Source organism: Palaemon carinicauda, chromosome 11 (assembly GCF_036898095.1).
Source record: "Palaemon carinicauda isolate YSFRI2023 chromosome 11, ASM3689809v2, whole genome shotgun sequence".
NCBI lineage: Eukaryota > Metazoa > Arthropoda > Malacostraca > Decapoda > Palaemonidae > Palaemon > Palaemon carinicauda.
This window is the reverse complement of record NC_090735.1, coordinates 9,412,799-9,438,366: the sequence shown is the minus strand read 5'-3', so window position 1 is coordinate 9,438,366 and position 25,568 is coordinate 9,412,799. Positions and strand designations below refer to the sequence as shown.

General features: G+C 34.5%; 2 protein-coding genes across 2 annotated transcripts; both read left to right on the top strand.

The window, feature by feature from the left end:
* The first annotated feature begins 14,089 nt into the window (after positions 1 to 14,089).
* Positions 14,090 to 15,143, top strand: LOC137649904 (pro-resilin-like). Its single transcript, XM_068382845.1, has 3 exons — positions 14,090 to 14,101; positions 14,577 to 14,663; positions 14,901 to 15,143. The coding sequence occupies exons 1-3, from the start codon at positions 14,090 to 14,092 to the stop codon at positions 15,141 to 15,143; spliced, it is 342 nt and encodes a 113-aa protein (XP_068238946.1).
* Positions 15,144 to 18,565: 3,422 nt separating this feature from the next.
* Positions 18,566 to 19,332, top strand: LOC137649593 (pro-resilin-like). The gene is made up of 3 exons (XM_068382569.1): positions 18,566 to 18,577; positions 18,844 to 18,930; positions 19,049 to 19,332. Exons 1-3 carry the CDS (start codon positions 18,566 to 18,568, stop codon positions 19,277 to 19,279), a joined length of 330 nt encoding a protein of 109 aa, XP_068238670.1. The 3' UTR covers positions 19,280 to 19,332.
* The last annotated feature ends 6,236 nt before the right edge of the window (positions 19,333 to 25,568 follow it).

Below are 25,568 nucleotides of genomic sequence, written 5' to 3'. Positions count from 1 at the left end.
TTATTATTAGCCAAGCTACAACATTTTTTGGAAAAATAGAAGACTATAAATCTAAGGCCTCTAACAGGGAAAGTATTATTTTTATTATTATTATTATTATTATTATTATTATTATTATTATTATTATTATTATTATTATTATTATTAGCCAAGCTACAACTTTTTTCGGAAAAGTAGAAGGCTATAAATCTAAGGCCTTCAACAGGGAAAGTATTATTATTATTATTATTATTATTATTATTATTATTATTATTATTATTATTAGCCAAGCTACAACATTTTTTGGAAAAATAGAAGGCTATAAATCTAAGGCCTCCAACAGGGAAAGTATTATTATTATTATTATTATTATTATTATTATTATTATTATTATTATTATTATTATTATTATTAGCCAAGCTACAACCCTTTTCGGAAAAGTAGAAGGCTTTAAGTCCAAGGGCTCCAACAGGGAAAGTAGCCCAATGAGGAATGGAAATAAGGGAATAGCAAATAAACTATATATAATTAATTAATAAAAATATGAAATATTTTAAAATCATTAACAATTTTGAAATAGATCACTCATATATAAACTATAAAACGAGACTTGTGTCAACATGGTCAACAAAAAAGCATCCTAAAAAAGGTTGAACTTTTGTAGTTCCAGGTTCCAAAGTTCCACTGATTGTGGAACTTCTGATGTTCCAGGTTCCAAAGTTCCACTGATTGTGGAACTTCTGATGTTCCAGGTTCCAAAATTTCCACTGATTATGGAACTTCTGATGCTCCAGGTTCCAAAGTTCCACTGATTGTGGAACTTCTGATATTCCAGATTCCAAAGTTCCACTGATTGTGGAACTTCTGATATTCCAGGTTCCATAGTTCTACTGATTGTGGAACTTCTGATGTTCCAGGTTCCAAAATTTCCACTGATTGTGGAACTTCTGATGTTCCAGGTTCCAAATTTCCACTGATTGTGGAACTTCTGATGTTTCAGGTTCCAAATTTCCACCGATTGTGGAACTTCTGATGTTCCAAGTTCCAAATTTCCACTGATTGTGGAACTTCTGAGGTTCCAGGTTCCAAATTTCCACTGACTGTGGAACTTCTGATGTTTCAGGTTCCAAATTTCCACCGATTGTGGAACTTCTGATGTTCCAGGTTCCAAAGTTCCACTGATTGTAGAACTTCTGATGTTTCAGTTTCCAAATTTCCACTGATTGTGGAACTTCTGATGTTTCAAGTTCCAAATTTCCACCGATTGTGGAACTTCTAATGTTCCAGGTTCCAAATTTCCACTGATTGTGGAACTTCTGAGGTTCCAGGTTCCAAATTTCCACTGATTGTGGAACTTCTGATGTTTCAGGTTCCAAATTTCCACCGATTGTGGAACTTCTGATGTTCCCGGTTCCAAAATTTCCACTAATTGTGGAACTTCTGATGTTTCAGTTTCCAAATTTCCACTGATTGTGGAACTTCTGATGTTTCAGGTTCCAAAGTTCCACTGATTGTGGAACTTCTGATGTTCCAGGTTCCAAATTTCCACCGATTGTGGAACTTCTGATGTTCCAGGTTCCAAATTTCCACTGACCTTGGAACTTCTGATGTTCCAGGTTCCAAAGTTCCACTGATTGTGGAACTTCTGATATTCCAGGTTCCAAATTTCCACCGATTGTGGAACTTCTGATGTTCCAGGTTCCAAATTTCCACCGATTGTGGAACGTCTGATGTTCCAGATTCCAAATTTCCACTGATTGTGGAACTTCTGATGTTTCAGGTTCCAAATTTCCACTGATTGTGGAACTTCTGAAGTTCCAGGTTCCAAATTTCCACTGATTGTAGAACTTCTGATGTTTCAGTTTCCAAAGTTCCACTGATTGTAGAACTTCTGATGTTTCAGTTTCCAAAGTTCCACTGATTGTGGAACTTCTGAAGTTCCAAGTTCCAAATTTCCACTGATTGTAGAACTTCTGATGTTCCAGGGTCCAAATTTCCACTGCCCGTGGAACTTCTGATGTTCCAGGTTCCAAATTTCCACTGATTGTAGAACTTCTGATGTTTCAGTTTCCAAAGTTCCACTGATTGTAGAACTTCTGATGTTTCAGTTTCCAAAGTTCCACTGATTGTGGAACTTCTGAAGTTCCAAGTTCCAAATTTCCACTGATTGTAGAACTTCTGATGTTCCAGGGTCCAAATTTCCACTGCCCGTGGAACTTCTGATGTTCCAGGTTCCAAATTTCCACTGATTGTGGAACTTCTGAAGTTCCAGGTTCCAAATTTCCACTGATTGTAGAACTTCTGATGTTTCAGTTTCCAAAGTTCCACTGATTGTAGAACTTCTGATGTTCCAGGGTCCAAATTTCCACTGACCGTGGAACTTCTGATGTTCCAGGTTCCAAATTTCCACTGATTGTGGAACTTCTGAAGTTCCAGGTTCCAAATTTCCACTGATTGTAGAACTTCTGATGTTTCAGTTTCCAAAGTTCCACTGATTGTAGAACTTCTGATGTTTCAGTTTCCAAAGTTCCACTGATTGTGGAACTTCTGATATTCCAGGTTCCAAATTTCCATTGATTGTGGAACTTATGATGCTCCAGGTTCCAAAGTTCTACTAATTGTGGAACTTCTGATGTTCCAGGTTCCAAAGTTCCAATGATTCAACTACTTAATTAGGAAGATCATTCCACAATGTCTTCACAGCTGAAATAAAACTATAATATACTGTAGAGCAGTGTCTTATGATGGAGAAAGTATGACTGTAAGAAATAACTGCATACCTTATACACACCATCCAAAACTTAGTACCCTCCAGGATGGTCACTTCAACCGAAGGAAGGACAGAAACGATGCTTTTGAAAATGAATACTCGAGGGGAAGATAAAGGAACAGATAAATGAAAAAACGTATTTTCTTTTCTCACTGTGCTTTTTTCCTAGTTGGAACTCTTGGGCTTATAGCATCTTCCTTTTCCAATTAGGGTTGTAGGTTAGCACATAATAATAATAATAATAATAATAATAATAATAATAATAATAATAAAGGAACAGATAGATAAACGGCAACGTATTTCGTTTTCTCACTGGGTTTTTTTCCTAGTTGGACCTATTGAGCTTATAGCATCTTCCTTTTCCAACTAGGGTTGTAGCATAGCTAATAATAATAATAATAATAATAATAATAATAATAATAATAATAATAATAATAATAATAATCCAAACATCCACGGTCCTTCTATTAAGGTTGCCCTACACACCGTTAAAAAAAATCCAGAGGAAGAGAATACATCTAACCTATTTTTCCTTGTTGGAACCCTTGGGCTTATAGCATCTTGCTTTTCCAACTAGGGATGTAGCATAGCTAATAATAATAATAATAATAATAATAATAATAATAATAAACCAGACATCCGTGCCCCTTCTATTAAGGTTGCCGCATACACCGTTGAAAAAAAAAAAAAGAAAAAAAATCAATGAGGAACAAAAAACTACTAGATTAGTGTCTCTAAGCGTACCCTCAAGCAAGATAACTCTGACCCAAGATAGTGGAAGACCTGGACCCACTAGCTCTAAGAGGGTTCTGTGGAAGACCAATTCAGAGGAAGTTTGGTTTAAATTCGTCGGACCTCATGACCCCGGAGTACCTTAGCCTAACGTTATAATAGAAATAAGATATCTGGACTCGTTGCAGCTATGCAAGACGAGAAAATGACGATTTTAAGTACTGCTAGTGTCTACTGTTTTGATATTTTTCTTGTCATTGAATAACGAAGGTATTTTTCGTTACTTAAAAATCGTGTAACAAACCACAAATGCAGCAGTTCCTAATCCACTGCAGAACAAAGGCCTCAGACATATCTTGGATTTGTCTAAGGTTTAGCCATTTCCATCACCACGCTGGCCACTGCGTATTGGTGATGGCGGGAGACTTTGGTCTAATCGCTCACATCAAACCAACCTAATATAGGTGGCCCTGACTAGTACAGCTTTGCTGATCATGGCCATACTCAGTTTTCCGCAAAAAAAAAAAATAAATAAATAAATAAATAAATTTCAAAGAACCTATTTTCATCCCCACGCTGGCCACTGCGAATTGGTGATGGCGGGAGACTTTGATCTGATCGCTCGCAGCAAACCAACCTAGTATGCGTGGTACTGACAAGTACAGCTTTGATGATCATGCCGATATTCGGTTTTCCGAAAAAAAAAGAAAAAAAAATCAAAGAATTCAATAAATCCCCAGTCCAGACAGTTAATGACCGTCGAAACGAGGTCTATGTCACGAATTGCATTCCAACCACGAGTCAACTTTCCGTTGCAAGATATGTTTGTTCATAAACTCGACCTTCGCTTGAGACTATCATCAGTGGTCGGCAAGAACCACCGGTAGTCCTGAGTGGTGGGGACTCTTCGTAGAACTCTAACCAAGGAACTTCCTTTCTCTTTTCCGGTATATAAGCAGCTCACTCCATTCCATGACATCAGTCCTCCTCTGTAACTCATCATGATTGCTAAGGTAACGGATGAAAGCAATTGCGGATTTACTATTAAGATTTACAAATTAACTTAGATATCTCTTTCAGATTGATTGTTATGGAATACGCCACGTATAGGAACCATGAGCTTCTTATTATTATTATTATTATCAACATGATCATTATTATTATTAACATTATCATTATTATTATAATTATTATTATCATTATTATTATCATTATCTATGCTACAACCCTAGTTCTAAAACCAAGATGCTCCAACAGGGAAAAATAGCCCAGTTAGGAAATCAAAAAATGAAATAAATAAACGATATGAGAAATAATTAATAAAATATTCAAAAAACAACATCAAAACATATTTCATATATGAACTACAAAAAGACTTATGTCAGCCAGTTCAACACATTGAGACTTCAGTAATCTCAGTAGTTATCTGTCTGATGGTTACCCCGTAAGATTATATAGTTCTTTGAAATAATGAAGTACTTTTTGCAGATCCTTGACCTACATATCTAATCATACTGGATTTTCTTTTTCGAACAGACCTGTTTGGCTTTGGCCTTAGTTGCCGCTGTCTTTGGTGCTCCTTCGCAGCCTTCCTATGGCTACGACCCTCAACCTACTCACGAGGTAAGAATGGAATTATGCTTCTTGTAGGTATAAAATATTTCCAGCGATATGTAATTAATATCAGAGAAGATTTAAACGTCAATTATTTTTATCATATGGATAAATGTAGGGTAACTTATATTACATTTAACCATATGATAAAAGAGTTCATATAGAAATAAAAGATGAAAGTCGCCACTGATTAATGGACTGTTTATCTTATAAACATCTTAACCGAAATAATCCTCTGAAAGTTAGCATTAATAAATCTTCTTGTGCTGACAGGAACCAGCCAAGTGCGACTTCAACTACGCCGTCAAGGACGACTACTCGGGCAACGACTTCGGCCACCAGGAAGCCCGTGATGGCTACGACACTCAGGGATCCTACTACGTGCTCCTTCCCGACGGTCGCCTGCAGAAGGTGTCCTACAACGTCAACGGGGACTCGGGTTTCGTGGCTGAGGTCACTTACGAGGGAGAGCCTCAGTACAATCCAGCGCCCTCTTATGCTTAAGACGTCTACAGGATTTATGGGACGATGATACAAAACTATTTATCTGAATAAACTATTGTTTTTAAAAGAAAAATGTTTTAATTAATGTCCTAATATTACTATGCCTTTCAGTGGGTGGTATATTATAATGGTTATGCCTTACCAAAGCTCTTTTAATCTATCTCTCTGTCAATATATCTACCTATCTATCAATCAATCTATCTAATTTCCTATCTATCAAGTAATCTATCTACCTGTCTATATATTTATCTATTTTATTCCGTCTATCGATTAAAATCGAAACCTCAAAACGTTTCTAAGATAACAAATAGTATTTATAAGAATTGGATCTTCTATAAACAAAATTACCAAACAATAAATGAAGTTTTAACTTCTGTTAACCAGACAAAGTTTTTTTTTTTCTGCATTTTCTAAGCTTCACGGTATGTTGCTGTCCATATGATTTGCGGTTTTCAGAATGAAAGCGAAATAAGATTATTAACAACACTGGAAAGTTAATTTCGAATTATCTTAACCAAATGCTAGAAGAAAAGGTCGCTGGTTTCCGATGCGAAAACTAAAGAATTTAGTTCGCAATTAATTACTAAGTCGTACTGAAGAATGAAAACCTTATTTTCAGTAGGTAGCAGGTTGGGTAAGGCACTAGCCACTCGTTGTGATACTATCCCTAGTGAGTTATTGAGTCCTTTGACTGGCCACATATTACTACATTGGATAGCTCTCTGATAATAGTCTTGCACTTTCTTTACACGTTCTCCTGTTTTCTCATACACCTGACAACACAAAAATAAATAAAATCGTTTTCATTAGTGTCAACTATTACACTGTAAATATTCTGTGACTACTTTCCACTTGGTATGGATAGAAGAGACTCTTTAGCAGCTCTTCTTAGGACAGTAGAATAAATAATTGTTCTCCATTTGGGTAGTGCCATAGTCTGTACCATGGCCAACCACTGACTTGAGTTAGGCAAGACTCAGGCACACTCTTCTATTTGTTTCCTTTACTCACTGGGCTATTTCCATGTTGGAGCCCTTGGACCTACAGCATCTTGCTTACCCAATTAGTGTTGTAGCTTAGCTAATAATAATAATAATAATAATAATAATAATAATAATAATAATAATAATACGATATAATTTTTATGTGGAAAAATAGAATCAAAGAGGATGATTGAAGTAATCTTTTAGATATATACGTTTTGACCCTTTTGCACACGACCCTGTCGTAGACAGAATCATCTTCATGACCAGGAAGTACGTAGGGAGCAAATTGTTTTAATTATGAAAAACTATGATTTTTTTTAGATGCAGTATGCATCATATTATTATTATTATTATTATTATTATTATTATTATTATTATTATTATTATTATTATTATTATTATTATCACAAGTCAAGTTGCGTCTATTTAGAAAAGCGGACTATAAAAACCACGAGTCCTTGATGGAAATACCACACTAATACGAGAAAAAGAAATTAAGAAGCGAATACTGAAATACTAGAGATAAAATGAATAAAAAACTAAATATAATCCAACAAATGGACTATGAAGGAAGACTCAACTACAAAGTATCCACTCCACATTTGAGTTTCTACAGTTCAATCATTTCAACCACTTGATAGGAAGATTATTCCACAAATTGGTCACAGCAAAACAGCACTTGTAGTTTGAATGCCGAAAGGGACCGATCCTCACAGAGAAAAAAAAAATAAGGATGCCAGAACTAATTGCACATCCGGCACTTGGTGCTGTACAACACAGCCCGGTAGGGATTCGAACGCAAAGGATGCTCAGAATATTCGGAAGGTGCCAGAGATTGACTATAGGTAAGCAGCTCTTCTAGTAGAAAGCTACTCCAAAATCAAACCATGGGTAGTCCCATAGCCTCTGTTCCATGGTCTTCGACTGTTTTGGGTTAGAGTTCTCTTGCTTGAGGTTACACTCGGGCACACTATTCTATCTAATTTCTATTTTTATAGTTTATATAGGAAATATCTATTTTAATGTTGTTGCTGTTCTTAAAACTGTTTATTTTTCCTTGTTTCCTTTCCTCATTGCGCTATTTTTCCTGTTAGGGCCCTTGGGCTTATATCATTCTGCTTTTCCATCTAGGGTTATAGCTCAGAAAGTAATAATAATAATAATAATAATAATAATAATAATAATAATAATATCCTAGATGGGCTAGGAAGGGGCATCCAGAGACCGACACGTGAATACGAAATATATGTGGACAATATAATGATAATTACTGTAAATACTATATTTCCTTGCATTGTACACTTCATACGACTTGATAAACTTCCAATACTGACTTCTATAAGCGATAAAACAACTTCCTTTGATAGATGATTTGTTTTATTATGAGTTACCTGTGTACTTGAAAATCCTTGTATGGGTTGAAAATCAAATTATTTTCATAAGTCTTAAAAGATATTTCTATTTAAATATCTTTCAATCTAAAATGGCTAGATCCAGAATGCTTGAGAGAATACCCTAAATCAAATCATAAGCTGAGCATTTATACTAACTGGGCTTTTTTCCCTATTGGAGTCTTTGGGCTTATAGCATCCTACTTCTCCAACTAGGGCTATAGCTTAGCTAATAATAATGATGATGATGATGATAATAATAATAATAATAATAATAATAGATTAACCCGTTATTGGTATGCCAGAGATCCCATTCGTTCCTCACGTCAGACCACGAGCAAAGGAAAGGCAATGTCAAGGACAGATGATGGGCGTTGTGACAGCGAAGAGCGTCTTTGGGAGGGAGGACCTTTCTCCTGCAGCCACAAGAGGCTCCTCCCTCTTAGTCTTAGACTAGACCTATATATATCGCCACGTTCAAAGACTATCATCGCACTCCACTCCAAAGACTCACCATGATCGCTAAGGTAAAACGCTTCTGACGATTTCCTTTGAATAGGATTATCTCTTAATGCTAGTTCTAATCAATTTAATTCCCATCAATATATTTAGTTTGAAAATGATTATGTATCATGTCTTGCATGTGCCGTTTACATATAGTTTTTTCTCTTTTATTCAGGATTACTTTTATTGCTTAGTAACAATCACATTGAAATGCAGTTTCAATCTCTATAACAGTTCTGTTTTGAGTAATTAAACTGAAACTGCAAAAGAGATTTAACTAATTGAAAGGGTCTATTACTTTTATGATTCCATCAGAACAACATTTTTTATTCACTGTTGTTTTCTTCCTGACAGATTTGTTTGTTGTTGTCCCTTGTGGCTGCCGTCTTTGGTGGCCCCTCCCAGCCCCAGTATGGATACGCCCCTCCTCCATCTCACGAGGTCAGTTATAAGTTGAAATCTCAAGTAAAAAGTTAATAAATTCTAAATTCATAATTTTGTTGAAAGTATAAATCAAATCCAAAATCATTGTTGTAACATTTGACCGGAATTTGTCTTCTCCTGACAGGAACCAGCCAAGTACGACTTCAACTACGCCGTCAAGGACGACTACTCGGGCAACGACTTCGGCCACCAGGAAGCCCGTGATGGCTACGACACTCAGGGATCCTACTACGTGCTCCTTCCCGACGGTCGCCTGCAGAAGGTGTCCTACAACGTCAACGGGGACTCGGGTTTCGTGGCTGAGGTCACTTACGAGGGAGAGCCTCAGTACAACCCAGCGCCCTCTTATGCTTAATGAACCTAATTGCGAATTTAGATTATTTTCTATTTATCGAATATGATTAATAAAACATATTTTTATTAAAAGGCAATTTTTTTAAATTCCTATAAAGAAACATATTTCCAAAAAAATGTGGAATAAATTTGGGTGATAATAGTTTTAATTTTTAATCTCTCTCTCTCTCTCTCTCTCTCTCTCTCTCTCTCTCTCTCTCTCTCTCTCTCTCTCTCTCTCTCTCTCTCTCTCTCTCCCTATATATATATATATATATATACATATATATATAAAATAATCGGGCAAGTAATAAAAGTAAACGAAAATATGAACGATACATTTTTAATTCAATCTTCGCGACACGAATATAAGCCAACAAATTCAAGAGAAATGCAATGAAGTACTTTTCTGATATATATATATATATATATATATATATATGTATGTATAGGCCTATACATATATACACACATATACTGTATATGCTGTGTATATGTATATATATATATATATATATATATATATATATATATATATATATATATATATATATATTTACGGATTTATATATAAGAATTTATATAATATATATAAATAAATATTTATATATATACATATTTCTCTCTCTATACATATATGTATATATATACATATATATAAACATATATATATATATATATATATATATATATATATATATATATATATATATATATATATATATTTGAGCTAAATATGAATTCTATGACCATTATTATTTCAAAATAATATAAACATATATGTTAACACTATGATACGAATTTGATAATTATCAAGTAACTATCTATTCCAATCAGCTATCATGTAAAAACAAATAAAATCAATCAAGACATGAAGGAACTTGTGAACTGTTTTCTCTATCTTACAGCAGGAGTATTGATAACATTGCCTCTATACCGCACGTGTTTCATACACGATCATTTAATCTAATAATACTGTTTTTTTTTATCTGTCGCTCTCTCCCGTACTGATAACAGAATAAACCGTTTAAGCTTGCCATCGCATGTTTTACTTTGTTTGAATTTTTGTGCCATTCTTCCTCTCAAGTGTGTGTATACAAGCTCGTTATCTGCTGAATAAACATGACTCGCATTCATCTCGCCTCTCTGTTAGCACTTAACCTCGAGGCCATCGCATATTCTAGATTGTTTGAATTAGTGTGACATTCTTGCTCTCAAGTGCTTGTAAATAAGCTCGTTATCTGTTAAATAAACATGACTTGCATTTACCTCGCCTCTCTGTTAGCACTTAACCTCGCACACCTCGTTAGGTATTTAAAAATGGATGTAAATGAACTGTCAGGAATGAGTCTTTCTTTCGCAAAATCATTCCGTTCAATAACGCTATTCCTCTGCAATGACGAAAGGCAGGATTAATAGGATGAATGTAAACTCGTACTCTAATCAATTCATTTGTCTTTCTGTTATAACAGAGGCGTTGAAAGCTAAAGGTCTTTCTTGCTGCTTGTTAATAGTGGATGTTTACAAATGGGAGTAAACAACAATTATATTCATAGCAGATATATTTATCTGTTTTGAAAGCCATTTTGAATACACAATAAAACCAGAATGTTCCGAATAACATTTGCATTCCAGAAAACCAATTAGCATATCAAACTTGACGTAAAGAAGGGTAAAATATCAACACTAAATATATCCTTTCTATAAAGGAATATTATGACTACCTAATCTATTATGCACGGCGCCAATGACCTTCGATGTCAGAATGCCAGAAAACTTCAAATAATTAATTCATTCTATTATACAATCTTTGAAGTTTAGATGTGTTTAGGATCTTCCCTTCGAATTACCAATATTCATTGAAGACAAAAGTCTAAATCATATTGGTATCAAATGTGTATTTCGAGTTGAATAACATTTTATGAGCTTCCACGATAACACAAGTACCAAGTTTGAAATTGTAATGATTCATGGTAGTGGGGAACTGTAGATCATAAGAGAGAGAGAGAGAGAGAGAGAGAGAGAGAGAGAGAGAGAGAGAGAGAGAGAGTGTGTGTGTGTGTGTGTGTGTGTGTGTGTGTGTAGAGGCTGCAGAATACTATCAAAAATTTTCAAACCTTTGGCAAGAGAAAGCTTGATTAAGAGAAGGAAACTTGAAGAAGACATGGGTGATTAAACAGCCTCATTATTATTATCAATATCATTATTATTATTACAAGCTAAGACACAAACCTAGTTAGAAAAGCAGGATGCTATACGCCAAAGGACTCTAACAGGAAAAATTGGCCAGTAAGGAAAGGAAACAAGGAAATAAATAGACTACAAGAGAAGTAATGAACAATCAAAATTAAATATTTTAAGAACAGTAATAACATTAAAATAAATCTTTCATATATAAACTATAAAAACTTATAAAAACAAAGAGGAAGAAAAATATGTAAGAATAGAATGCCCAAGTGTACCCTCAAGCAAGAGAACTCTATCCCCAAGACAGTGGAAGACCATGAGAAACTAAAATAGCGATAGAAATATTGTTGAAGGAATTGGAAGACATGATTAAATAATTAAGAAATTGTAGATTTTGAAAATTGATATCGTATGGACGTGATAAAGTTTAGCAGAGGGATTGTAGATAGAGAGTGTTTGCGGAGGAAATAGAATAAAGATCAAGAAATTGCTTGGAAAATGGAGTTTGGAACACATGAAATAGAAAGTACAGGAATATTGCCAAAGGACAAAGAAAATGTAGGAAATTAGTTTTCCGCTAAATATTCAAATTCAGCTATAAAACTGCAAAAAAAAAAAAAAAAAAATATAAACTTCAGAAATTTACTCTTAATGGTTTAAAGGTCGCTCATGAACGGCAGAGGCAATGAGACAGGGACAATACCCTAACGACTAACCATGTATGAATATAATCAGTGCCCAGGCCCCTCTCCACCCAAGCTAGAAGCAGGAAGGGCCAGGAATGGCTGCTGAAGATTCAGCAGGTAGACCTATGGACTCCCCCATGCCCCCATTCTTAGTTCAAAAGGATGGTAAGGTTGCAGGCAGTACAAGAAACTATCGAGCTTGAGCGGATCTCGAACCCCAGCCAAACAGATTGCCAGCTACGGACATTTCCAATAGGCCATCACAAACCACTACTCAGGTCATAGTTTTTTTTTTTTTTTTTTTTTTTTGTAAGTTTTCCTTTTAAATTAAATATTGTTTTGTCTTACATAATTAAATGTTCACATAACGAAAACGCATGTATATATATACAAATGTTATGTGTCATTCTCTGAATCAAAGAATTGAAATAATATCGACGAGATTTCAGCATTAGAGTACGTCACTTAAGTAACCGTATTTGCAAATATTAAGGATAAACAGTATCAAATAACCCAGGACATCTAAAATCAAATGAATATCCTTCAAAGTATATCGTCGAAATATCTGTTACCATTTTATTTACTTCCTCAGTAAAGATAACTTCGATACAAAATGCAAATAAAAATGTTTTTGCATGATTATACTGTGGCATCGTTGGTGTTGGGTGGTAACAGAGAGGGAGGTGAATTCAAGTCAAATTTATTCAACAGATAACGAGCTTATATACAAGCAGTTGAGAGCAAGAATGTCACAAAAAAAATAAAAAAATCTAAACCATGCAATTGCAAGCTTAAATAGATTATTGTGTTATCAGTGAGAGAGAGAGAGAGAGAGAGAGAGAGAGAGAGAGAGAGAGAGAGAGAGAGAGAGAGAGAGAGAGAGAAAGTTAAAAAAGCAATAGCATTAGTATATGAGCGTGTATGAAACACGAGCGGTACAATACAGAAACGAATGGATTTCTCTTCTAGATTTCAGATATCACTTTCCCAACGATCCAATTTCCCCATCAATAACTTCGTATGCAATTTTCACCTAACCAATCCAGAGTACGTTACTATCGTTCCGAACTTTCGTGACCTGTGCTCCACGATTTAGGTAAAAGTTTTGTGAAGGAAAAGTCATCTGAATGGCATTTTTTACATCAAATTTGCCTCTTATAAACTATGTACAGCGCTGAAGGACCCTCGGGGTCTCAGGGGTTGAAGCCTACTCATGAATTACATGCGTCATCTACTCAAAGATTCTTAAACGCAACTCTTTTCCTCCTTTCAGTCTTAGATCCTTCAAATGACACCACGTGTTTTTCAGTAGACGTCTTATAGACTGATACGTTTAAATCTCTATCAGAACATGTTTCGTTTTGAAAAGTACAGTATTAACAAGAAAGATTTAACGTTAAGTATTATGTTGCATTTTTTTAAGCCAACATTAGAGTTTACAAACTTGAAGCCTTTAAAATTTGTGAGGGAAAGGTTACACCATGAATCAAAAAAGGTGTACGAAAATGTAAAAGAAAGGAAGTGATCCCTTCGAAAAATTAAATTCGGTTGATTTACAAGCCATAGATAAACTTTAGGCCATTTGATAAACTCCAGCCTAATTCACTAAGATAAAAAATGAAATATCCTTTTGTCTCGAGTAAGAAATGTATCTAAAACATACTGACAAAAGCTATTCAAAAAGATTTCCTGACGTATATGGGTGACTTTCTGTGCTAAAAAAAAAAAAAAAAAGTACAGTACATTCGACCTTCAGAGGAGACCATTTACAGTCGTCCGTCAAGGATGGGAGGGGCTCAGTGGAAATTCCTTCTCTTTTAGCCCCTAAGGACTTCCTTCCTCTTCTTCTTTCTCCTTCAGGCTTCGACCTCTAAGACCATACGACTTCCTTTCTCTTCTCCGTTATATAAAGGCGAGTATTCTATTCCCTGACATCACAGTCCTCTTCTCTTACACATCATGATCGCTAAGGTAACAAATAGGAAGCGTTGAACCGTTGTGGAATTCTTGGAATTCTTAGATGTACAGTTGGACACAGATATTCCAGGCACCCGACAGATTGAGTGCATCCTGTCAGTCTGTCTCACCCTTACTGCTTGGCGAGTAATCAAACAGATAAGTTTAGGGAGCGATAGGTGGTCAGCCAGGCTACATGCAGCTCTTCAGTTAGAGTGACCGGGTGCACTTCTTCAGAGTGAGGTGTACTAGGAATTCCTGTATCTAACTGTACCTTTTTGAAGAAAAACGTTTGCTGAGCTTCGAGTTTTCTATGCAATATTGTTTTATTTATTTAATTCATTGGGTGTTTATGATCCTCCTTTTTAGCTATATGTGAACCATGACTTGAAATGCATAAATAATGTCAAATTTCGAAGTTACTGAATTCAGGGAATATATTCCCAGAATGTGAATTATACAAACCTACCTAATTCCTTTTTTCTTATAGACTTGTTTGGCTTTGGCCTTCGTTGCCACTGTCTTTGGTGCTCCATCCCAGCCTTCCTATGGCTACACACCTCAACCTACTCACGAGGTAAGAATGGAATTATGCTTCTCGTAGGGATATGTAATTAATATCACAGAAGATTTAAACGTCAATTATTTTTATTATATGGATATATGTGGGGTACCTTATCTTAAGTTTAACCCTATGATAAAAGAGCTAATATAAAAATCAATAAGAAAATACCCACTGACTAATGGACTGTTTATCTTATAAACATGTTAGCCGAAATAATCCTCTGAGAGTTAACATTAATAAATTATCTTTTTCTACCGACAGGAACCAGCCAAGTACGACTTCAACTACGCCGTGAAGGACGACTACTCGGGCAACGACTTCGGCCACCAGGAAGCCCGTGATGGCTACGACACTCAGGGATCCTACTACGTGCTCCTTCCCGACGGTCGCCTGCAGAAGGTGTCCTACAACGTCAACGGGGACTCGGGTTTCGTGGCTGAGGTCACTTACGAGGGAGAGCCTCAGTACAATCCAGCGCCCTCTTATGCTTAAGACGTCTATTATGAAAAGATGAACCGAAACTATTTATGAAAGATTCTTTTTTTTTTCAAATAAACTATCGATTAGATGAATATCGTATTAATTTGCTTACCCTTCAATTCAGTCGTAGGCTTACGATAATTTAAGACTATTACTCAAATTGCTTTATCCATTATTCTTACTGTTTTTTTAAATCCATATATCTGGATATATATATATATATATATATATATATATATATATATATATATATATATATATATATATATGTATGTATATATATATATATATATATATATATATTTATACACAGGATTGAATGACATGAGTCAGAGAAAGGGCGTTGTCTGTAAGCAAATAATTTATGGATAAGGAAATTGCTTGAAAATAAAATGCAGACGCCGATAATTGAGTTTGAAAATATCTGCCAGAGGGGAAAGTTGAGAGTAAATAAGAAAAAGAAGGGATGAAAAGAATTGGAAACAAAAAATTGGAGTAATGGAAGAATTGAAGTGTTTTATACATTTTGTACCAACCGTGTGTCACACGATCGTACATAGTTCATTTTGTTTGTGCTTGTATCTTCGCTCTCCCCTCGCACTAAAAAGAACCTGAAGTGGGGTCCCCTTCAAAAAAGCAGACATGATTTTTCAGGTTCTTTTTAGTGCAAGGGGAGAGCGAAGATACAAGCACAAAATTAACTATATCCGATCGTGTGACACACGGTTGGTACACTATAATGGGTTGATGACATGATGAGAGGAGAGGCGAGTTACAGAATAGGAATAGCCAGAAATGAAACAGCATGTGTGCAAGAAATTGGTAAGATACTTGACCTGTCAATGGAAGCCAAAGTGGAAATGAATGAAGAGATTATCAAACCATCTATATCTTATGAAAGTGAAGTATGAATGTTGAATGTGAATGAAAGGAAAGAAGATGAACCTATTGCAAAAACCTCTTTGTGAAGTGTGAACAGTGTAAGAAGAGCTGTCATGGTGAGAATGTGGAGATAAGCAGTCCAAAGGGTTGGCATTGGTGAAAGATGAACTGGTCTTTTCATGTGGTTTGGTATTGTGGAAGGAACAGACAGCAAGGTGATCGTGGAAAGATTGTATAATTAGGAGGTAGTAGGAGGTAAGATGGAGATGGTTTGGTCATGCTCTTCGCACTCCCCAAGAAAGATTAGTTCACCAGACTTTCAATTGGGCTCCACAAAGCACTACAACAATTGGAAGACCCAAGCCTACATGGCTGAGGACTGTGAAGTGTGAAGTATATGATGAATGGAGAAGTATTGAATTAAAAGCTCAAAATAGAGACGACTGGCGAGATCTAATCGAGGTTTTTTTGCGTCAATAGGCGTAGGAAATGATGATGATAAGGATGTGGTAGGGAGAGAGGAAAGGCTCTAAAAGATTGGTTAGATGATGAGAAAGACTTACTGGAAAGGATAATACTCGATATCAGATAATGCACGAGTGTGTCTACTCTTGGTGGCCGCGATATAAAGGGCTGAATGGTGTAATGTGTCTAAGAGGGTTCGATACTTATGTGATGTACTGTACATTTAGGACGCTACTAATGCTGTGGAATTCTTAATGAACTGGGTCATCATCCTCATTCTGTAGTAAAAGGGTGAATTCTTCAGTGGCTTGAGAATTTTTCTATGGAGCCCTCCACTTGTCAGGAGAAGCAGTTTATTGTTGAAGAATGGAGAGTAAAATTTTTTCTCAAAAAACAAAATTCTTCCAAAAGACTACACAATCATTTATCAAATTCTATGAATATTCACAATGGACTGTTGTTCATCTTAGATTAATTCTTATTAGTAAACAGTATTTTTTGCAATGTGTATTTTGCAAATAAACATTTATTAGCTACGTTTCGTCATAATACCATCATGTACTTCAAATTCATTATTTACCAATGGAACTTGAGGTAAGTGGAATCTTAAAATAGATTAACGTTAAGTTTCTAGATGTTCAACTGAGTTAGTATTTAGGAATGGCCATAAATCTTTACTGTACTCCCCACCTAAAGGATTACTAAAAGAGTACAGCAAACATTTTTCAGTTTTCTTTTCTATTTCAGTCTGTATTTGAAAATAGAAAAAAATATCTTTAATTTTTCTTTTAAGTTTATCATACTTTTACAAGGACGTTGAACATTTAATTGAGTCACTTGTTTATCCCTGGCTTTCAGGCACTTATTTACAAACAGATAAAGTTCAATCCTTTTCCATTAGATGTGAAAATTGTATAAACAAACGAAGTTTTGCATTACTAGTTTCAAGTAATGACTTATAAAACTTAAAACAAATATGAAGAATCAACAGGAATGTTGGTTTTTGGCTGAGCTTTGAATATCTTTAATATAACTTATCAAGGTTCTGCTAAACTATGTGAAATGCAAAATATATCCTAAATTAGTCTTTTCAAATACTAATAAATAGAAACAGTGAGAATTTTGGAAATCTTCCATATAGCCATTTGGCCTCAAATCCTTTTAGGAGTCTTTTTAAGTAATGAATTAAACCATTATCAAGAAGTGTTGGGAATTTCGTCATAAGGGATTAAGAGTGTAAACTTTAACGGTATTTCTGTATATATATAAATATATATATATATATATATATATATATATATATATATAAATATATATATATATATATATATATATATATATATATATATATATATAGGCTATATATATATATATATATATATATATATATTGTCAGTATTGCTTTCCCCTAGCACAGATAACTTGTTAATGCCTGTATGTGTCAATCGTCTTAAAATTTTGTGACCTTTCGCGGAAACTTGTTATAAAAGCTCGCTGTTTGTGGAAATAAAGTCAATGACATTCACTCCGCTTATCAGTTAATACCTAACTGGTGCCTCCGAACAAGAGAAAGTATAAATATAAGAAAAGATCCCGATTAATAAGGATAATCTGTATAAAGTATTAGAATACCTATAATAAGCACAATGATAGGAGAGGGGAAATGCTGTCATGTGAATACGACAAATTAGTAGACTTCAGGTTCGAACCAAAGAACGTCTTGAAGATAGAAGATAACAGTAATATCCATCCGGACACGCCTCGCGATGACAAGCAAATATTAATATCACAAAATAGAATAAAAATACCACTTGGAGACTATTATAAATGTATGCAATATTGTCCCATAATACGTGTACAAATATCTAAAGACTAAGCTCGTTATGTAGTCCCAGAATGATTCCACTTTTGGGCTGTGTGCTCCGGCAGTGTCAAGGACAGATGGGTGGAGTAAGAGAAGGTCTTAGTTCTCTCAGAGGACCTTTCTCCAATAATCCAAGTGAGTCTTAACTCCTCCTTCTCCGACTTCACGTATATAAGACCATCTTGCAGCTGTGTTCTATCATATCCCATTCAGAGAACTCATCATGATCGCTAAGGTGAAGCAAAGTAAACTATTTATTTTTGGAATATGACATAACTTGTTTCTGTGAAAGCATTTCACAGCAATAAGATATAATTCAAAAAAAGTTTTATTAATATCTATTCAATCATAGATAAGTAACTACGATGCTTCACATTTAATTCCTGTTTAATAACCATACGGGAACTATACAAGTGATATACTTAACTGAAAGGAGTCTACATTAATGAAGCAGTTATGGTTCATGAAACCATGACATTAATCATATTCCATTCCTGTCAGGTTTGCTTGTCTTTGGCCCTCGTGGCTGCTGTGTTTGGGGCCCCCTCCCAGCCCCAGTATGGATACGCCCCTCCCCCATCTCACGAGGTCAGTTATAAATCAAAATAATCTGATAACGTCATCATTTATAATAATTTCCAAGCAATTAAAATAGTAAACAGAGAAGAGTTTAAGGTATTCATTGAATATTTTCGTAAACTGACAGGAACCAGCCAAGTACGACTTCAACTACGCCGTCAAGGACGACTACTCGGGCAACGACTTCGGCCACCAGGAAGCCCGTGATGGCTACGACACTCAGGGATCCTACTACGTGCTCCTTCCCGACGGTCGCCTGCAGAAGGTGTCCTACAACGTCAACGGGGACTCGGGTTTCGTGGCTGAGGTCACTTACGAGGGAGAGCCTCAGTACAATCCAGCGCCCTCTTATGCTTGAGTTTAGTCACGAGTTAACAAATTACAGTTTATTTATTGAATATATTTAATAAATTCTGCCTTCACAAAACACTTGTTGTCTTTTTATAGCAAAATACCACAATTCAAAATTGAAAAATTACAAGCTATTTAGCTAATTAGAAAATAATATGTACAATATAATTATTTTCCGTAAAGAAAAAAGATTAAGTTCAAATGAAGCTGAGATTAGCTAACATGCATGAACAAAGTTGCAAATTAGAGTATGAAATATATATATATATATATATATATATATATATATATATATATATATATATATATATATATATATATATATATATATATATATATATATATATATATATAAAATCATTGGACAGATATTCATAGACGTCCATGTTCAGTTCATGGATAACCCAGAAATATTTTGTCAATAAAATAACACTTTCGCAATACTTGAATAATTTACCACACCATATGTTCATATTGTGTTCCTTTAACTTAACGGAATGACGAGAATATTTTGATGCTGAAAACCTAATCAATAAACATGAAATTATCCACAGCTATGAAATCCTCTTGGAGCAAACCTAAAATATTCGTGACTAAATTCGCCGATAAAATGTAAGAACTCGTGAGATACATATCTTCACGTAGAACTTGATTATCGCTGTTATGGCTTTTGATAGGAGACACACTAGGATCTCCTCGAGAAAGGAGAGACACAAGCAACTCCTCGAGGAAGGAGAGAAATAAGGATCTCCTCGAGGAAGGAGAGACACAGGGATCTCCTCGAGAAAGGAGACGCAAGGATCTCTTCGAGGAAGGAGAGACACAAGGATCTCCTCGAGAAAGAAGGGACACAAGGATCTCCTCGAGGAAGGAGACACACAAGGATCTCATCGAGAATGGAAAGACACAAGGATCTCCTCGAGAATGGAGACACACAAGGATCTCCTCGAGAAAAGAGAGACACAAGGATCTCCTCAAGGAAGGAGAGACAAGGATCTCCTCGAGAAAGAAGACACAAGGATCTCCTCGAGGAAGGAGAGACACAAGGATCTCCTCGAGGAAGGAACAAGGATCTCCTCGAGGAAGGAGAGACACAAGGATCTCCTCGAGAAAGGAGAGATACAAGGATCTCCTTGAGAAAGGAGAGACACAAGGATCTCCTCGAGAAAGGAGACACACAAGGATCTCCTTCAGAAATGCACCGATCAAAGCAGGATCGACAAAAATTGTTTGATTATGCAAAGTCAGCTGTTTACTTTGTAACGTTGAACAAGAAAGGTTAAGCAATAAAGAAAATATTTTTCGCTATTTGTTATTTGCATGTTTTGCCATCAATAAAATCCGATTTAATTACTCTCATACTATTATAGATGATCCCTTGCTTTCCGTACTACTTTTCATCCCTTTTATCACCATGCTCATTACATCTATCATCTTACACCCGTCCATGCAAATGAGCCAGAATATTAGAAAATGAACACAATTGCCTGCTAACTCCGGTGTTGTCGCCTCTTTCTTTCTCTAAATCATGTTCATAGAACCCAGGGTCCGAATCCTTTCAAAACAATTCTTCTTCGCTCAAGGGGTTAACTACTGCAATGTAATTGTTCAGTGGCTATTATCCTCTTGCTAAAGGTAGAAGAGACTCTTTAGCTATGGTAAGCGACTCTTCTAGGAGAAGGATACTCCAAAATCAATATACCATGGTCTTCCCCTGTCTTGAGTTGGATTTCTCTTGCTTGAGGGTACACTCGGCCACACTACTCTATCTTATTTTTCTTCCTCTTGTTTTGTTAGTTTTTATAGTTTATGTAGGAAATATTTATTCTAATGTTGTTACTGTTCTTGAATTATCTTATCTTTCCCTGTTTCCTTTCCTAACAGGGCTATTTTCCCTGTTGGAGCCCCTGGGCTTATAGCATCGGGCTTTTCCATCTAGGGTTGTAGCTGTGCAAGTAATAATAATAATAATAATAATAATAATAATAATAATAATAATATATTGCTGATCTTATAGGGAATGAAAGGGAAGGAAGACAAACTGTCACAATGCTCGGAGGAAGTCTCCATCATCAGTTTGACAACCTCAACATTTGAAGAACAAAACATTAATCATTATTCATAATACAATTACTTGACTGAATGGGCAGAAAAAAGAAAAAGAAAGGGAATTATTAGTTTTATTATTATCATTATCATTATTATTATTATTATCATTATCATTATTATCATTATTATCATTATTATTATTATTATTATTATTAAAAGGAGGAAATAAACCAGCCCAATGAGTCAAACTTGACTCTTATAAAGCTGGCCCGATTAACATCGGAAGAAAAATTGTCGTTTATATTAATCTTAAATAAAAGAATAAAATAAAATATATAATAAATATAACGCTGGAAGATAAATAAATTGGGGTAATAATCTGTAATAAGTAAAAATTTAGATCTCATATGATGGATATTCATATTAATTTGGAATAAATTAATTAAATAAAAAATATATTAAATATAACGGATAAAATAGATAAATTGGGGTGAATATCTGTAATAAGTAGAAATTTAAATCTTATAATGATATTTATATTAATCTTTAATAAAATAATAAAATAAAATAGATATTAAATATAACGAATAAAAAAAAATAAATTGGGGTAAAAAAATCTGTGATAAATGAAAACCTAAATCTTATCTATAAGAAGAAAGGGAATAAAAATCAAACAATATGGCCTTGAACTATGGAAATCATTACCACCCTCTCTCTCTCTCTCTCTCTCTCTCTCTCTCTCTCTCTCTCTCTCTCTCTCTCTCTCTCTCTCTCTCTCGCAATTATAAAGGTAAAAGGTGACAAAATGAAATGTTACTTGCAAAATACATGAAAATAAAATGAAAACCTAAGGAGTGACAATTGGCGAAATACGAGAGATTCGTTATACGTTTTCAAGGTGCACCAAATTGGCTTTGTTTGCCCAGAATCTAAGAGATAATAATGGTAGGGATTTTTAGTTAAGAAAACTCGAGAGAGAGAGAGAGAGAGAGAGAGAGAGAGAGAGAGAGAGAGAGAGAGAGAGAGAGAGAGAGAGAGAGATTTCTAAGGATTAGTCTTATATAAAGCAGAACTTAATATATATATATACAGTATATATATATATATATATATATATATATATATATATATATATATATATGTATATATATATATATATATATATATATATGTATATATATATACACAATACTGATCCTACCAGCATTAACTTTATTATCATATGCATCAGAAACTTGGAGCATTACCAAAGCCTTAGAAGCTATTTACAGCTCAAGTAATTATGGAAGGAGTAATAATAAGAATAACACTAGGAGACAGAAAAAGAAAAACATAGATACAAGAGCAAACTAAAGAAGAGGATATTCTAACATGTAAGGAAACAAAATGGACAAGGGCAGAAAATAGATGAACAATAACAATAACAGAATGGGTCCATAGACATTGCAAACGAAGCAAGGAAAGGAAGATAAAAGACGATGGATTGATGTACTAAGAATGTTTTTGGGTATGGACTGGCATAGACAGGCCATCACCGGACGCAAGCTAAAGGACGTGTCTGAGGTCTTTGGTCTGCATTGGACTAGTAACGGCTGATGATGATGAGGTAGGCGTGTGTGTTATTATGTGTGTGTGTGTATATATATATATATATATATATATATATATATATATATATATATATATATAGGCCTATATATATATATATATATAGGCCTATATATATATATATATATATATATATATATATATATATATTTCTCAATGTTGACTCAGACCAACATACGAATCCGAAATACATATACTTAATAATGGTAATAGTAAACATAATATGCCAATGTATTCTTCACTTGATAATGAGATGATAAAGTTCTTATCTTGGCTTCTATACAAAGGCGATAAAAAATATATATATACATATACACATATACACACACACACACACACACACATATATATATATATATATATATATATATATATATATATATATATATATACTGTATATCTTCCCTTCAAGGATGGTCACCTATCCAAATCTTGAGCCAAGCAACTTTCCTCACTGGGCTACTTTTAATCTGTTCGAGTCCTTGAGCTTATAGCATCATGCTTTTCCAACTAGGGTTGTAGCTGAGATAATAATAATAATAATAATAATAATAATAATAATAATAATAATAATAATAAGAGATTAATCCTTTATTGGTATGCCAGAGATCCTATTCTCTCTTCTCGTCAGACCACGAGCAAAGGAAAAGCAATGTCAAGGACAGATGATGGGCGTTGTGACAGCGAAGAACGTCTTTGGGAGGGAGGACCTTTCTCCTGCAGCCACAAGAGGCTCCTCCCTCTTAGTCTCGGACTAGACCTATATATATCGCCACGTTCAAAGACTATCATCGCACTCCACTCCACAGACTCACCATGATCGCTAAGGTAAAACGCTATTGACAATTTCCTTTGAATAGGATTATCTCTTCATGCAGGTTCTAATCAATTTAATTCCCCTACATATATTCAGTTTGAAAATGATTATATATCATGTCTTGCACGTGCCGTTTACATATAGTTTTTTCTCTTTTATTCAGGCTTACTTTTATTGCTTAGTAACATTCACACTGAAATGCAGTTTCGATTTCTGTACCAGTTCAGTTTGAGTAATTAAACTGAAACTGCTGATGAGATTTAACTAATTAAAAGGACGTCCCTTTTAGTGGAGGGTTTTTAACTCACAATTCCATCAGAACAACTTTTTTAAGTCACTGTTGTTTTCTTCCTGACAGATTTGTTTGTTGTTGTCCCTTGTGGCTGCCGTCTTTGGTGGCCCCTCCCAGTCCCAGTATGGATACGCCCCTCCTCCATCTCATGAGGTCAGTTATAAGTTGAAATCTTAAAAAAAGTTAATAAACTCTAAATTCATAATTATTTTGAAAGTATGAATCAAATTAATCAAATCCAAAATCATTTGTTATAACATTTGATTTGAAATTGTTTTCTCCTGACAGGAACCAGCCAAGTACGACTTCAACTACGCCGTGAAGGACGACTACTCGGGCAACGACTTCGGCCACCAGGAAGCCCGTGATGGCTACGACACTCAGGGATCCTACTACGTGCTCCTTCCCGACGGTCGCCTGCAGAAGGTGTCCTACAACGTCAACGGGGACTCGGGTTTCGTGGCTGAGGTCACTTACGAGGGAGAGCCTCAGTACAATCCAGCGCCCTCTTATGCTTAAGACGTCTACAGCATTTAGGGGACAATGATACGAAACTATTTATGTCAATAAACTATTGTTTTCAAAAGAAACTATTTTAATTAACAATATCCTAATACTCTATCAACATCATGTCCTCCTACGCCTATTGACGCAAAAGGCCTAGGTTAGATTTCGCCAGTCATCTCTATCTTAAGGTTTTAAATCCATATTTTATCATCTACTTCACGCTTCATAGTCCTCAGCCATGTAGGCCTGGAGCTTCCAACTCTTCTAGTGCCTTGTGGAGCTAAACGTTGGTAAACTAATTCATTTTAGGATCCTAATACAAAGTTTTATAGGGGTTGGTATAATATAATGGGTAATTCCTTACCAAAGCTCTTTGAATCTATTTGTCTATATATCTCCAACTATCTTTTAATCAATCTGACTAAGAATCTGTCTATATATATATATATATATATATATATATATATATATATATATATATATATATATATATATTAATATATATATATATATATATATATATATATATATATATATATATATATTATATAAATACATACATATATATATACATATATAAAATTTATATATATACATATATATATAAATACATACATATATATATATATATATATACATATATATATATATATATATATATATATATATATATATATATATACATATATATAAAATTTATATATATACATATATATATATAAATACATATATATATATATATATATATATATATATATATATATATACATACATAAATCCATCCTACTAAATTGTATAAATTTGATATCGGAATTCCATACGTTAAAAACAGCACATTTTTTCCCCACCACAATTAAGAAAACTCAAGTAAAATAAACGAGTTTAAAATATCGTCATATTTATAATTCCATAAACCATTTAGTATCTAAGATACCGAAAGGACTGTTAGCACTGAAAGCTTAACGGTTTTACACAAGGCTTATGTGCATAAAATGATTTGACGTATGTCTGAAAAACTACAGT

Bases quoted from the DNA above. Each gene is read 5' to 3' on its own strand.
- LOC137649904 (XM_068382845.1), top strand. The intron at 14,664-14,900 runs GTAAGAATGGAA...TAAATTATCTTT, and splicing joins CACCTCAACCTACTCACGAG to TTCTACCGACAGGAACCAGC.
- LOC137649593 (XM_068382569.1), top strand. The intron at 18,931-19,048 runs GTCAGTTATAAA...GTAAACTGACAG, and splicing joins CCCCTCCCCCATCTCACGAG to GAACCAGCCAAGTACGACTT.